Source organism: Eleginops maclovinus, chromosome 13 (genome assembly GCF_036324505.1).
Source record: "Eleginops maclovinus isolate JMC-PN-2008 ecotype Puerto Natales chromosome 13, JC_Emac_rtc_rv5, whole genome shotgun sequence".
Taxonomy (NCBI): Eukaryota; Metazoa; Chordata; class Actinopteri; order Perciformes; family Eleginopidae; genus Eleginops; species Eleginops maclovinus.
In genome coordinates this window covers 6929101-6943741 of record NC_086361.1, presented here as the reverse complement: position 1 = coordinate 6943741, position 14641 = coordinate 6929101, and the positions used below count along the sequence as shown (strand labels likewise).

Sequence of the window (14641 nt, the reverse complement as noted above, 5' to 3'; positions counted from 1 at the left end):
CAGAGTAACGTCAAGGGTATACGTTTTACTTTGGAAGGATGTAGCGGAAGTGTTGTTGTTACTGAGTGTTTAACTCTGACTTGACGCTAGTGGGGTAGTTGCTTGTTGTGGCCACAAGAAGGCATCGCGGTCATGAATACATTCAGTCTATGTAAAAGTCTGATGAGGTTAAAATACTCTACGAGTTCAAAGACAAATGGTGGTGAAACAACTGAGAAATTCGGACTTATGATAATCAAACCCTAGTATTTTAATGTCCCGAGTATTTTCTCAAAAACAGTTGTGTTGTGAACTCACTAATGCCTTGTTTTATTTATATCATTATAATATTTTTTAGCCACACGTTTCAGGGTAATGAATACTAACATTTTAACGTACATAAAGTTATGTAACTGCATCGCATGGCAGCTCAATAGGTAAAACATCTTTATGTATAATGCCGTGTTAGCACATCAATAGGTCAACTCTTCATGAATAAATGAAACGTCCGGAAGTTTGTGGTAGATTTTTAGCAATGTGTGAGACGCCTTTATATTAGTGACAGCTTAAACAGATGCTCAGAGTAGTTTTCTGTTCAGTGTGTGTGGCAAAAAAAACAAAAAAAAAACACAAGTGGGCAAAGTGCTCGCATCCCCACTACAACGTCATCTCATATTCCAGAGCTGATTGGATGGTGCCAGTGCCCGGGAAATGTAATTGAGAACAGGAGACGAGCCATAAATAATAAAAACGGAAAATGAATGAAGTTGACCATTTACTGGAGCACAAATTAGAGACACTGACTCTTGGAGAAAAACTGGAGGTAACCACCGTGCCGCTTTTCTATTGTTTATCAAAAGTCTATATACGGTGCTTTCATGCTGAAGCATGCTGGTTGTTGTTATTGCTGAGTATTGCTTTGTGATAGCGCCCAATACCTCGCCACTACGTTGTGTGCACAAATGTATGGCCTGACATATGACATATGGCTTGTTGATAATTTGGGGTTTTGGAGAGTAGTCATTTGTTGCCCATTTTCTCACACACTTCCTCTCTCTCTCAAACTCTTTCTCTCTTTCGCTCTCACTTTGTATGTGAAGACCAGCTAGCTGTTGCCTCAGAACCATGGTTAACTTACAGCTATTTGTTGACGTGTTGAAGAAGCACCGGAAGCCTATAACATATATAAGTTGTTCGTGCCCCACCAGTTTTTTACATATAGAAACGCCACTGTATACATACAGTATACACAGTATATATATCCTGTATATATGTACGTATATAATAATACTTACATTACTCTATTCAACTTGAAATCATTCATCATGAATAAAGTATTCATATTATATTTATAACCAATTCTTCAACTAGTTGATCTGAATGAGAAAACTGATGAAGTGGAAGTCTGATGACAAAGGGATAAGTTCAAACACTGTGAAGTTTTAAAAGAAATCTGATATAATTGTTAAAACACAATAATTCTAGAGTTAAGCTAAAGCTGCTGAAACAAAGCGTTCATGGAATTGATGTATCATAAACCATCAACCCATCTACAGGCATATGTATTTTGTTGCATATAAAACTATACATTTACCAGTGATTTGTTGAATGTTTTTATGAAGTTTTTAGAACATAATTTCAAAGTCAACACAAGTTGCATGAGGCAGACATTTGGCAGTATGTATCACTCAAACGCCAGTGGCTGTGTTTTTCTGCAGAACAGGAGAACTCAATGTTTCTGACTGAGCTCTTTTGTCTGTTGCTTAGTAACTTCTGACCGCGCATCTGATGCCTAACCCTTTCACAGTAATATCCTGCAAGAGGATTTTACGGAAAGTGAGCACTTGCACTAATTAAAATAGAACCAAGTTAAACACTTTCTGTTGAAATAAAAGACAAACTAAAGGGACATATTATATACTGTGTTATAATCTTTCATCAACACTTTAGTTTGTACAATATATACAATGCACACAGTATTAATATGTATGTAGTACACCATCATATCTACGTGGCACAAGATGCACATGCAGTGCTCATATGTGCAGATTAATGTAACACTCAAACAGATGCAGAAGATGCACAGTTTTTATTATCATAAGAAATGCAGTGCACAAGAAATGCTGCCTCATTTTCTGCCCCACCACATCTCTGTGATCTGCCCCCTCTCATGCAGGTGTGTGACAGCAGTACACATGGGGGGGCAGTTGGTACAGCCCGTGCAGGAAGAAGAGGAAGGACGAGGTGTCTTACCTCACCCACTGCAGGGAGTGGATGCATGTCGGTGGGGGTAAAGATGGGGGATGAGGGAAACTTGTTGTCTTCTCTTCACTGGAACAAGACACACAATCCCAGTTTCATCACAGTAGACATGTAATCCAATCCGAATTTACTGGGTTCTGAATGATTTTGCAATGTTTGCTACTGATGAATGAGCAATTTAAATGGCTGTACATCTTAATTACAGAAGGAACAACTCATTGGATATGTGTGGCTGAATACAGACAATTGAGCTTATCACATTCAGAAGGTTTGAAAAACTATAGGCAATTTTTGATAATAGAAAAGGCCAGTTCTTATGACTATAGAAGAGTATGTCGATTATTTACCTTCTTTCAGGCAAATAAAAAAAAGATCAATTTGGCCAATAAGAACTGAGTCAAATCATTACTTCTGTCCTTTTAAATAAAAACTGTAACCTACATTCAGTATCAGCTTTTTATTTTTGTTAGTATTTAGATGTTTTTACTCGTATGTGGTATTGTTTAATATAAGCACCGACAGTCATGAATCATAAATCCGTACACCTAACAGGAAGTCAGCTAATTTTTTTTTTATGTGCAACTTTTGTACTTTTCAAGACACTTATTTGAATGAAATCCTTCTAGTTTTAATGCGATCAACTCCAAATGTGGTCAGTAGCTTCATGAGAATCTATCCTATCTATTTCACAGCTTTAGTATTTTATTGAGCCAAGAACAGTGAGCACCTGCAATTTATAAATAATATACCCCCAGTCAGTGTGAGGATGAACATGTCGCAGTTTATTTTAATACAGATGAAATTCTGAAAATGGAATCAAGTACAGAGGCGTTGACATTTTTGCCAAGCTTCATAAAATGAGCATTGACAACTGGAGTATTTTGTCTGACAACAGAAGCCCCCAAAAAAATATTTGTTGGGCGAAGAAGAAACAGCCGGACAAAGTTACTGAAGAACAAAAACATGCTCAAGATTGAGACTGTATGTACACTTCTAAAATCCTGACATTTATTTACTCTGTGCATATTTTGTAGAGTAGACCTCGACTTAAAAGCTTCGATTACTTTCAGTATGTGAAAACAAATCTCCATTCTAGTTCTTGCTAAAAAAAAAGAATCACTTTCAAACATATAAAACTCCAATCTCACGCTGAAGGCGACTTTTAAAGAACATAAACGACACACCTAAATAACATTGTTTAGTAGAACCACCAAACCAACCTTGCATTGTTACTCACAATAAACCAGATGTTCCGTTTACTTGGTAAACGGTCTGCTGCCACTTGCTTGTCTTATTCATCCACATTGGTTTACTTTAAAAGGAAAGACTCACTTAGCTGCAAAGAGGCCAAACAGGAGAAAACGTCATCCTCTATCTGATGTTGCTGGTGAACACATCCCAACCAATTAGATTCACACAACTACATTAACTTACTCCAACACAAAAATCAGTTAACACACAAATTGTACTTTAAGCTGCCGTAGATCTTAAAGGCCAAATTGTTATAAGCAGTTTGCTTTTTATGACACCGTGGTGCGAAGGAGTGATGACTCATGGGAAAATCTCACCAAAATGCTCCACCTTAAATAATAAAATACCAAATGTAAGAACCAGCAACTATTGTCTTACAACCTTAAATCTTGTCAGATGTTTCTGGACATATTCAAACTCAACATGAACACCAAAAGAAATCAAAAGAACCAGGATGTTATTTGGGCACGGGTGAATGGACAAGACACGTCCTCACAATTTATTCGCAGATTGGTCACAAAGAAGAAAAGCAACATGTTTACAGAGATAGACGAAAAAAAGACAGCACACATGGGAACAGATATACGGTTTTCTAAACTGATGTCATGTAACTACGTCACATTTCTGTACAGTGGCCGACCCTTTCATACAAGTGCATGATCACACAGATGTTTGTCAGCTCCTCTGTGTTGCATGCATTCTGTATTTGACTGAACCAAGGTGCTTCTGCGTGCAGACTGATTTTCAACGCCTGCGTCAAAATTATGAGGATCTCACACATGCAAACTCGTACATGACACATTCATACACTCACACACACAAATGCATTGAGTTTCTCCCTCTACCCTCTTTGTCACTCAAGAAAAAAAAACTAAACAAAAACTAAGACAACTCCACCCGCACCACTTCTTCTTTCCCAGAATGAGGGAATAAATTAGCTCCGTAAAATGCTTCTTTATAAAAGAAAAATAGATATTTGTATAACTGTACACCTTATCTATACAGCATAAAGACAGGGAGCACAAGAAGAAGGGAAATTATCTCCAGAAATAAGACAGATTCTGGCTCTAGCACCCTTATCCCTCCAACGCATGCGTCGCTATTCTCCTTTTTTTTGTGCAGGAGATGGAGCGTCCCTCGCTCTGCCCGACAAGGCCAGTTCTCAAGAGAACGGCACGGCTTTACAATCAGTCTCCTTACTATCCATTCCCAACTTTGCTTTGTCCAGGACAGGGTTGGATGAATGGGCGCAGGGTTAGCTCCATCTCCCCATTTCTTGGTATGATACTTGGAGGCAAAAGCAGTCCTGCCCCGTGCTCATCTTGTCTGATCCGTCCTGCGGCTCCATCGTCAGTAGCTCTACTGCAGTTCAGTCCTCTCAGTGGGAAGCAAATCACCCAGGGTCCCTCACATGACCCAGTCGTACAGAAACCCACGGCCTCTCAGCCAGAGTCTGAGTCGCTTGTGTCTGAAGATGAGGAGGAGGAGGATGAGGAGGAAGAGTCTGAGGAGGAGCTGCTGGCGCTGAGACGTGATGGCTGGGTGTTGTGCGGCTCCGTTGCAGGTTTCTCTGCTGGAAAAGAATATCAAATATGTTTAGACAACAACGTCATTTTAAACGGTCAACATTTTAATACAGAAACAGAGATCTATCTTATAAAAAGGTCAAATGTTGAGACAAGAATGAGGGATGTTGAGAAATTCAAGAGCATGCAATGAAAGGAACAGCAATTTAACACAATAACAAAATCAGAACAGCAGCAGGACTGCAACTATATGTCGAGTAATTGATCGGGTGTAAAATAATCATCAACTCTTTGGATAACCTGTTCATTTTATAACAGGTAAAAATGGTAGAGTGTGTTGTCTCTTTCAAATACAGATGTCTTGATTATATATATAGAAAAACCAAATTATTTGGACTGATAAAAACAATATCTAAATACAAAACAGTCCCTAACTTGTATTTGTAAGTTAGATTTAACAACATCAGCCATTCGGGAAAGAAAATATCAATCAAGAGTCCACCTTCTTTCTGAAAACCGGTAGCTCTTAAATACAGTTAAATGACCTTAAACTATAAAAGTTTAATCTTGGAGAGCTCAGTGGGGGAAACTCACGTTTGGTCTTTACAGGCTTCTTTCCGGAGTTGAGCTGACCGCTAACGTCTATCAGCCGCCTCTCCAGCTCCATTTGTTTCTCCAGAGCGATCTCTTCCCGAGATTTGCCAGCAATGTTGTTTTTACTAGCTGCAAAGAAACAGACAGGAGACAATATCCATTAGATGAGAGTACTACGCTACAGTATCAGAGATGTACAGCCTCAACAGAATATCATATAGAATATAATATAAAAACTGATAAAGATTTATACGTTTCTGTTCCAGTAAAGTAAGTATCAAAGACCCTGTGAACGCTGTAATCAAAAAGATCGATCAACGAATCTGCATTATTTTGGGCTTAAAACAGCTATAGCGATCTCTTCTACTAACCATATGGCTTTCGGGGTTTTTTCCTCAGACACGTCATGACGTATCTCTCCAGCTCCCGCAGTGTTGACGGCTTCAGTGTCTCGAAGTCGATCTCGATCTCCTCAGGGTTGGTGTCTCGGAGCGAGGGTTCGCGCGACTGGATGATGTAAACGACGCGGCCCAGCTTCTCGCCCGGCAGTTTGTTGATGTCGAGGCTGAGTTGGCGCTTCTCATCATAAGACATGGGGGCCGTCTCCTCCTCTTCGTCTGAGTCGTAATGGCTCACTATGGGCTCGTGGACCGGCTGAGGCATGCTAAAGGTCATGCCGCCTTTTTTAGTTCTGATGAGACAGGAAAAAAAGGAAAAGGAGGGAGAGACTGTTAAAAGATGACTCTAGCTGTAGTCACAGTAAAGAGATACAGCAAACCTGATCATTAACAGCAAGCAAGCACACTCTCTTTAAGAAAACTGGTATTACATATTTTAATTTCAACTGCAATAACAATGTATTGTACATCAAGGAGAAATTAGCCTGACTTATTCTACCTCTACACCAGCAGATACAGCATCATGCAACCCTCACAACTCCAACATCGTCCAGCAGGTGTCAGTACTCACTTGCTCTTGTTGTTTTTCTTGCTTGCGGCCTTCTTGCCTGGCACTACGGACCTGAGTTCCTCTGTTGCTCTTGGATTTTGGAGTCTTTGTGATCTTAGGGGTCTTGGGCGGTCGTATGGGTGTCACCTCTTCCTCTATCTTCCGATGCTTTTCCTTTTCGACCTTTTTCTTCTTTTTCTTGTCCTTCTTTTCTTTCTTTTTTTTGGGTTTGACAATGGGGCCCTGTGAGAGTGCAGTGAGCTGCTCGTGTACGGCTTTGAGCTGAAGAGAGAAAGCAGGATGAATATGTGATGAATACTGATGTAACGGTTTACCAAAATGATTAAATATGGTGTCTGTCTGTCTGTCTGAACACTGGAGTACAAACCTGTTCCTGCAGCTCTGCCAGCCGGTTTGCCCTCTCCTCCTCAGAGTCGGAGCTGGGGCTGCTCTCGCTCTCCTCACTTTCACTGCTGGCTTCACTCTCAGATGAGGAGGAAGAGGAGGAGGAGGAAGAGGAGGAGCTAGGGGGTGCTGGTGGCTCGTCTGGCATTTTAGCAAAGCAGAACTCAAAGACATCCTGAAAGGAATAAAGAGTGTGTGAGTATCAATTATAAAACACACAAGAACAGTGATGATTAGAGGGAAGCACTAGAATGTAAGCAGTAGTAAACACAGTATGAATGAAGTGCATTACCTGCAGCTTTCTAGCCATGCCCACAACATCATGATCAGGGGGGTTGTACTTGTAGCAGTTAGAGAACATCAGTCTAACATCAGCAGAGAACTGCTGGGCGTCACGGTACTCTCTGCTGTCCATCTTCCGCTACAGACAATGAGAGGAGATTATAGGTACATATTAAACTTGCCATAAACAGTTAATCTTCCCTATTGTATGATGTCACAGAAGTTTCCCTAACTAAGACCAAGAAAGAGGAGAAAGTGTGAGTGATTAAGAATGAAAGTGTAATATGAAGGACTGGAAAACAGAAATCCTGCTTCTCTGTCCTGAAATGTTAATATTAAGTGTGTTTATTGTAAGTACCTTGATAGTGCTGAGGTCCATGGGCTGCTTAATGATGTCGTGGTAGTCGTGGAGACCAAGCATTGAGGCATCGACAGGCTTGTAGAACGGCCAGGCGTACGCTGCATGCTTCTTTGACAGCAGATCTTTCAGGACTCCATTGCAGTAGCGCAGCTGGGGACTAAGCTTGCTGCGGCGCACCGGTGGTGGCACCATGGAATCTGGTAAGTCCTTCTTGGGGGGCTTGATGGCTCGTCCACTCACTCCTCTCCTGCTCCCAGATGCTGATTTGGTACCCATCATTACTGTTCCACAGCCCATCCCCATGCCCATGCCCATCCCCATGTTCATGCCCATGCCCTGGCTAAGGCCTTGGTTCATCCCCAGGCTGGAGTTATGGTCTACCCCAAGTGAAGTGAGGGTGAGTGGGGAGTTGTGCCCACCACCCATCCCCATGTTGATGCCACTGACACCCATGGTGCTCATGATGGGCATGGCTACAGTCGTTGGGGTGGTTGTGTCTGCTTTCCTCTTCACACCTTTTTTCTGTGAAGAAAAATATGAAGACCTTAGGGTGAGTCTGGAAGCACGTTTAGTGTTTGGTCTCCATTAACATACAAACAGTTTTTTACCTTAGTGGTGGGCTGTGTATGGGTAAGACCAGTTATGGTAGGGATGCTTTGTTCAGTAAGAATAGGGGGCAGACTTTTGGTCATGTGTGTCTGTGGAGGGGTGGAGAGGATGGAGTCAGGTGTTTCCGGCGTGGGAGGCGAGTATGCTGACTGGGAAACAGCCGGGACCTGATGAGCTGTAGTCACTCCTCCGGAGACTGCAAGACAGAGGGCGAGGATAAGAGAACAGGAAGGGGTGACACTGCAGACAGTGTGTTTTTATAAAAATAAAATAAATGGTTTGTACTGTCTGTGTGAGTATGGCAGACTTGAGATGCTTGGTTTGACTGCCTGCTTGCATTACCTCTGCCTTTTCGGCCAGGTTTGCCTGGTTTTATCCGCCCTGTGGGAGAAGCTAGCTCCAATTCCTCCTGGGGCATCTGAGCGACTTTCTGAAGGAAGGCCTTCTCCAGAGACTGAGCCATCAGTACTATGTCATCTGTAGGCTAAAGAGGGGGATGTAATGATTATGACAGTACAAAGATACACACGTTGTTACACGTTATAAAATACATGTTTTCTTCAATATACTGAATTTTGCATCTTAACTTTTAATGGCAACCACATGTAAGAGCCAACAACATCAGCTGGCATGAAACGTGATCTTGTTAGTCTCAATCACAAAGTCTTACCTTGTTATAAATGTAGCAATTGGTAAACATGGTGTTGAAGTCCTGCATGCACTCACTGGCACTGCGGTAGAAGTTATTTTCTAGTCTCTTCTTTATAGTGCCCATGTCCATGGGAGTTTTGATGATCTTATGGTAGTCCTGGAAGGGGTCAAAAAGACTTTCAAGATCAGAAGCTTCTTTAGTGTTATTAGTTATACGATTTAATCTGACACGGTAGATTTTACATGGTAAGATAGTTAACTGTATATTAGTGACAGAGATTTCAAATGATATATTTAGGAAGTGAGACAGTAAAAATGACTGTTTCATAGAAATGTGCGCCCCTCTTCTCAACAGAAGGTAAGTCTTGTAATTACTAGTAAGTACACTCACAGGCAGGCTGAGCTTGGCCGCATCGACAGGTTCATGGAAGGGCCATGCAAAGTGGTGCCTCCACAAAGACTTGATCAGGACTTTCTGTAGGAACTGAAGTTGGTTAGTCATCCTCCCCTGCCGGTTTGGGTCTTTCACCAGGGGCTGTGGAGGTCCTGAAGGCATCAAATGACTGAGGGGGGGCATCCCAGGACTCTCAAAGCCCTCATACAGAAGGGAAGGTTTTCTGATGCGTTTTCCGGCTGTGCCAGAACTCTGGTCCATCGTTGTGACTCCCATTAAGCCAACCTCAATCCCGACATGGGAGCTGTAGAGAGCAGTTGAAAAAAAACCAATTAAACTACCTGGAAGATGTGCTACAGGACTGCTATTTCTAATGCTGAACAATATTTGCTGTTCGCCTTCATAAAATAAAATAACAGCCAGGTTCTAGTTTCCAAGTATTAGTAGAAACATGTTTGATGTATATTTATTCCCATAAATACTTTGGATAATACAATTAATTAAGTTGCATGTCAGAATGACAAAACTATGTTTTCTTGTTGGCATATATTGCGAGTTGTTTTAAAATCGATTCACAATTATATGACTACAACCCTCACAAAACACAGTAACAAGAAAATGTACAGTCCGACTACCACTCCTTCTTTAAGCCAATCATATCAATAAGACCGGCTGAAACTCCTCCCCGTTGCCATGTGGAACAGGAAATGACAACTTGTGTTATGATGGATTATACAAAAATGTAGTATGCACAAGCTTTTACCAGCCATTTCGTCATGCTTATGAGTTAGCATCTTGCTGTGTTGTATAAGTTTTCAAATTGTATCAGCAGTACTGGCATATAGCTAGCCACTGCACGTGGTAGTTGTTACAAGGTAGTTTCCATACGGAAGCATTAATGATTTCTAGCTGTCACGCGTCTTTAACACCATTGCACTATTTCATAAACAGGAATGTTGCTGTGCTAGCTTTAAAAATGAGCAGGGGTGTTCATAGTCAGTTAGCTGCAGCTGGATTACCAGGTTTCCCATGTTGACAGCTCTGATGTTAAGGAGTGAAAATATATATAAAAGATTTTCTTAATCACATGAAGATTGAGTTGTAGCAAGTTTTAAGACCTTAGTTAATACTATAGGAAGACTACTAAAAGCCGCTTTGTATTGAAACAAGGCGCATTAGATACACTTGCAAGTAGAATAAAATCATCCCAATTCTTTAGAATTGCTGCAGTCCTACAAGGAAATGCTCATTTAAACTCAGTATACCTGGCTGCCGTAGTTATTTTTGGATGTCAGGGAAACTTCCACTCCCTCCGATGTCAACAGCATGAACTCCTCATAAACATATAGCCTACCGAGACTTAATTGCAAAACACTGTTAAATAACAAAATATTATTAATATAGTTGATCTTCCTGGTTTTGGCATTGAAGCAACAGATCGTATTCCTGTATTGTATCCTGCAAGGGGCAGGTGTGTACCTTATCACTGTATTCCATCTACTCATTTCACTAAACCACTGTTAAGACACATATGGTCTCCAGAGCGGTAACCGGTCAGCACAGAAGAGAAATACATATGCAGGGATGGCTGTAGACTACAAATAAAGCGTTAATTTATCTACAGTTTAGCAATTTTGTTGGCAAGACAGCATTTTTTGAATAATACAACTTTTGGAAACACATTTGACAGTTAGTGTACTTTATTATTTAAAAATGGAAAGTGACCATGTACATAACAATAACAGCACTAAAAAAAACATATTTCTTCAAGTTAGCTGTAATTTGGTTAACAAATTAGTTAAAGTAAAATTGGGAATATGTCCAAGAAAATAAAAACAATGATATTTGGGTACAGTGGAGTTATATTTAAATAATGTGAAACCTAATAAAATCCCCATGATGAAAGTTTTATACCCATTTTGGATTGAGTGACATTGAGCAATGTAACCAAGCAACCAACTGAAAACAGCCAACACACATGGATGGTTAACCCTTGCATAGTTATGTGTCGTCGTACCGGTGATCACAACAACCACTGCCCGTCACATGGCTACAATAACAAACTAGTTTGAACCGCTAAATGATCGTTGTAAGCACACAACTCTGACTCTTATTATTTTGGGTGAAAACAGCTTAAGGTACTGAACACTCTGGTGTTGTTAGCAGTCCGAATACATCTTAACTGCCCTACAAGCTAACGTTAACGGTGTTGAGAGCGTACCTTGTGTCATGACGTTTAGAACAAAACGCTTAATTACACAAACCACTACCCTTAAATTAAAAAAAAAGGTTGGTCGGTGTTTTGGACACTGCTCTACAGAAAAGGTTTTTGTTCTGTAATGCTAATGCTAGCAATGCTAGCACTGAAAGGCAGCGGGAGAGAGCGGCCAACGGCAGAGGCGCTCAGAAGATGGCGCCGGCGTAGTGCGAACAACAGTCGCAGCTTGTTTCAAACCCAACACAATTTATTTCCTCGACATTAATGTATTTTATAATCCCTCTCAAGAGCTGATACACTCCTTCCCGCAGCATAGTCACTGAATATTTCCCTTTTCCGTTTTACAGCAAACACAGGCTGACAGCGACGACATTTTTTAGATAAAATCATAAGAAATGTTTACAATATTCCCTCTGATGGAAAGCTGAGAGTCAATTTTACCGGTAGATACCTTTCAAGGAGCGGGTTAACGGCCATATCCATCAGGATGGATCCGGATTCTGTTTTTAGCTAGACTCAGACCTGGATCCGTCTCTGTTCGTCAGTATCTCCGCTCCCCGCCACAGCGAAGTCCTTCAATCAGCTTCGTTGAAATGGCGACAATGCGACTACACCCGTTATTTTATAGACCAACCGTTCACCCTATTGGATAGACTACGTCAGCCTACTCACGCCCTCTGAATTGCTATTCGTTGCCTACCATGTCAGTCAAAGTCACCACTCCCCTAGATACTGACGCGTTACTAACAACCTTTAGGGCCAACCTATTCGCAAGTTTCTTCTGTCCGTCAAAGATAGAGAACAATACCATTGGCCAAGCCTATTCTGTAATGCAGAAATGCTGTTGATAACTGGCTCCTCAATTTAATCCTGTACAATATGTGAGGGTACCGACACCACCCTCGTCCTTCTCATATTACATTACGTCAACGTGTGTAAAACGACAGCGGGGATTGGTCAATGGGATTGAAACGCGGGCTTCTAGGGTACATACCAAGAAGCCTATTGGTTCAGGCGCCGGGTCACGCGAACCCCTTAAGAGCCTCTCCCACGAGCTCTATGCTTAGCTGAATATCCGCATTTCTGTCTTTCACAAGAGTTCCACTCCCGCCATCTTAACTACAGTGACACATAGTAATATTGTAGAACTCGTTATATAATTCACGGTAAAACATTGCGCAAAACAAACAAAATGTGATACATATTGCTTTAAAGCACGAGTATAATAAAAAGCGTTTATCTGTTGCAGAAAACAAGCCAACATTAGAGGACAAGGCCTCCATGCCTTACAAACGCAACCACAGTACTAGGATCAAGTCCAGAGCCTCAAACTTCCGACTTCATGTATAACGACGAGTATAGCCCCTGTTTACCTCAACAACTTATAACAAGACCACATCTACACAGGATCATAAGAACTACCAATATCTATTGAATGACACAGCAGTTTTTCTCATTGACCTCAGACCACATTCATTTGATAAAACTAGGCTATGCTGCATAACCAAATGAATAAAAACAATCCCACTGACAAATGTGTAAAATCCTCAGGAATTACATTTTTTTTTTTTGCAGTTTAAAAATGGTAATACCATAGCTGGTCTTTACACGTAAAAAACAAAGCGAGATCAAACCAAAACTATAACAGACGCAAAAAGGTACAAACAAGACTTCTGATCTTTAAAAGCGTCCGAAACTATCGGGACATTTCAACAACCACACAAAATGGTTACCTAACCACATGCACCCATCCCCCACACCAAGGTTACAGATTCCACACAATGTCACTCAAATAAACGAGGGAAAGATGTTCTTGAAACATTAAATATCGCTAAAGTTTTAAATTGTAAAAACAAAGTAGATTCTGTTTAAAAATAAATCACATTATCAAAAATACATTGTTTTCAAAAGTAGGACATAAAAACCTTGAATTAAAAAATATATCAATAGCGACTGGTAAATCCCAAAATAATGCGGAACTCTCTTCAAATATTCTTCTTGTCTTCCACCTCGATACTTTTTAACCAACACATTTCCCTCAAACATGTCCGCCTTCTTCACCGAGCCCTGCGCTGGGTGGGGGAGGGGAGTCATGTGATGAAATAAGGCTGAGCGAACTGAATCAAAACTTCAACACGTGGCATTCCGAAAAAAACGCATTAAAAATGATCCACACGGTGCCATTTTCTATAAAAACGCGCTCGCTATAAACACATCCTTTGATTTATACAAAGTATAAGGCTCAGATTCGGGATAAAGTTGGCAAAATACCCGAACAAAGAGCATACTTTCCGCTTGTTCTGGCTCCCTCCGATTGGTCAAGTTTGACCACGTGACAAAAATATTTTAGTATTTTGACTGTGGTGTTTTCAAAGCTTCCTCTATTGTAATCCATGTATGTGGTCGAAGTAATCCTGAATCTGAATCATGTGTAGTTTCTCAGTTTGTCTCAAAAGGGTTAGTATCCTCTGTTTTCTCCAGATGAAGATTGCTGTCGAGCTCAGTTGTGTTGCAACACAACACATTGCGCATGCGTCCCTCCCTGCCATGAAGACGCATTGGCAACGATAGACTGAATACACGAGACTGATCCAAGAGCAGTTTCGCGTTTTTTCATATGATACTCAATTGGGTGTTCCCTGGAAAGGAGGGAATCCAGCAGCAGAACAATTGACGAGTGTTGGCTTTCAAATTAAAGCAGGAAAAAGTCGGCTACGAATAAGTCTTTGGTTGGGTTCATGAAAAGTGTATTTCAGAATGATCATTGTTGTAGTCGGTTCTGGTTGGGATGTGGATTCCTGGGAAGCAATTCACACAAAACAATAACATTATATAGAATCACAGAAATATAGTTGGTTTATATCTGAATGGGATTGAATGTGAATATGAATATTTTTTCATTCAGATAATGGTTTGTTTTCCCTATTTCAATTATCCTCTATTTAGTAAAGTATTAAAATAACATAAATCATGCACATTTTCCCTATATTGTCTGAGTCATTTTTATCCTTACTCACACCATTTCTGTTCAACTAAAGCCTGAATTGTTATTCCATTGAAACTAAAAGCCGTCACTTAATTAAACTAAGGCCGTCAATGGCTCCTCCACTGATCTGTAACTATATAATATGCACAATAAGTTGTGTTACCGGTAAGTCGCT

General features: G+C 40.7%; 1 protein-coding gene across 1 annotated transcript; it reads right to left on the bottom strand.

The window, feature by feature from the left end:
- Positions 1 to 3002: 3002 nt before the first annotated feature.
- On the bottom strand, positions 3003 to 14073 carry brd2a (bromodomain containing 2a). The gene is given in 13 exon segments (XM_063899590.1): positions 3003 to 5065; positions 5613 to 5741; positions 5984 to 6303; positions 6582 to 6625; positions 6627 to 6842; positions 6949 to 7140; positions 7258 to 7386; positions 7606 to 8130; positions 8217 to 8413; positions 8560 to 8701; positions 8888 to 9025; positions 9260 to 9566; positions 11932 to 14073. Coding segments are annotated over 13 exon segments (2502 nt in total). The 5' UTR covers positions 11964 to 14073; the 3' UTR covers positions 3003 to 4934.
- Between the last annotated feature and the right edge of the window lie 568 nt (positions 14074 to 14641).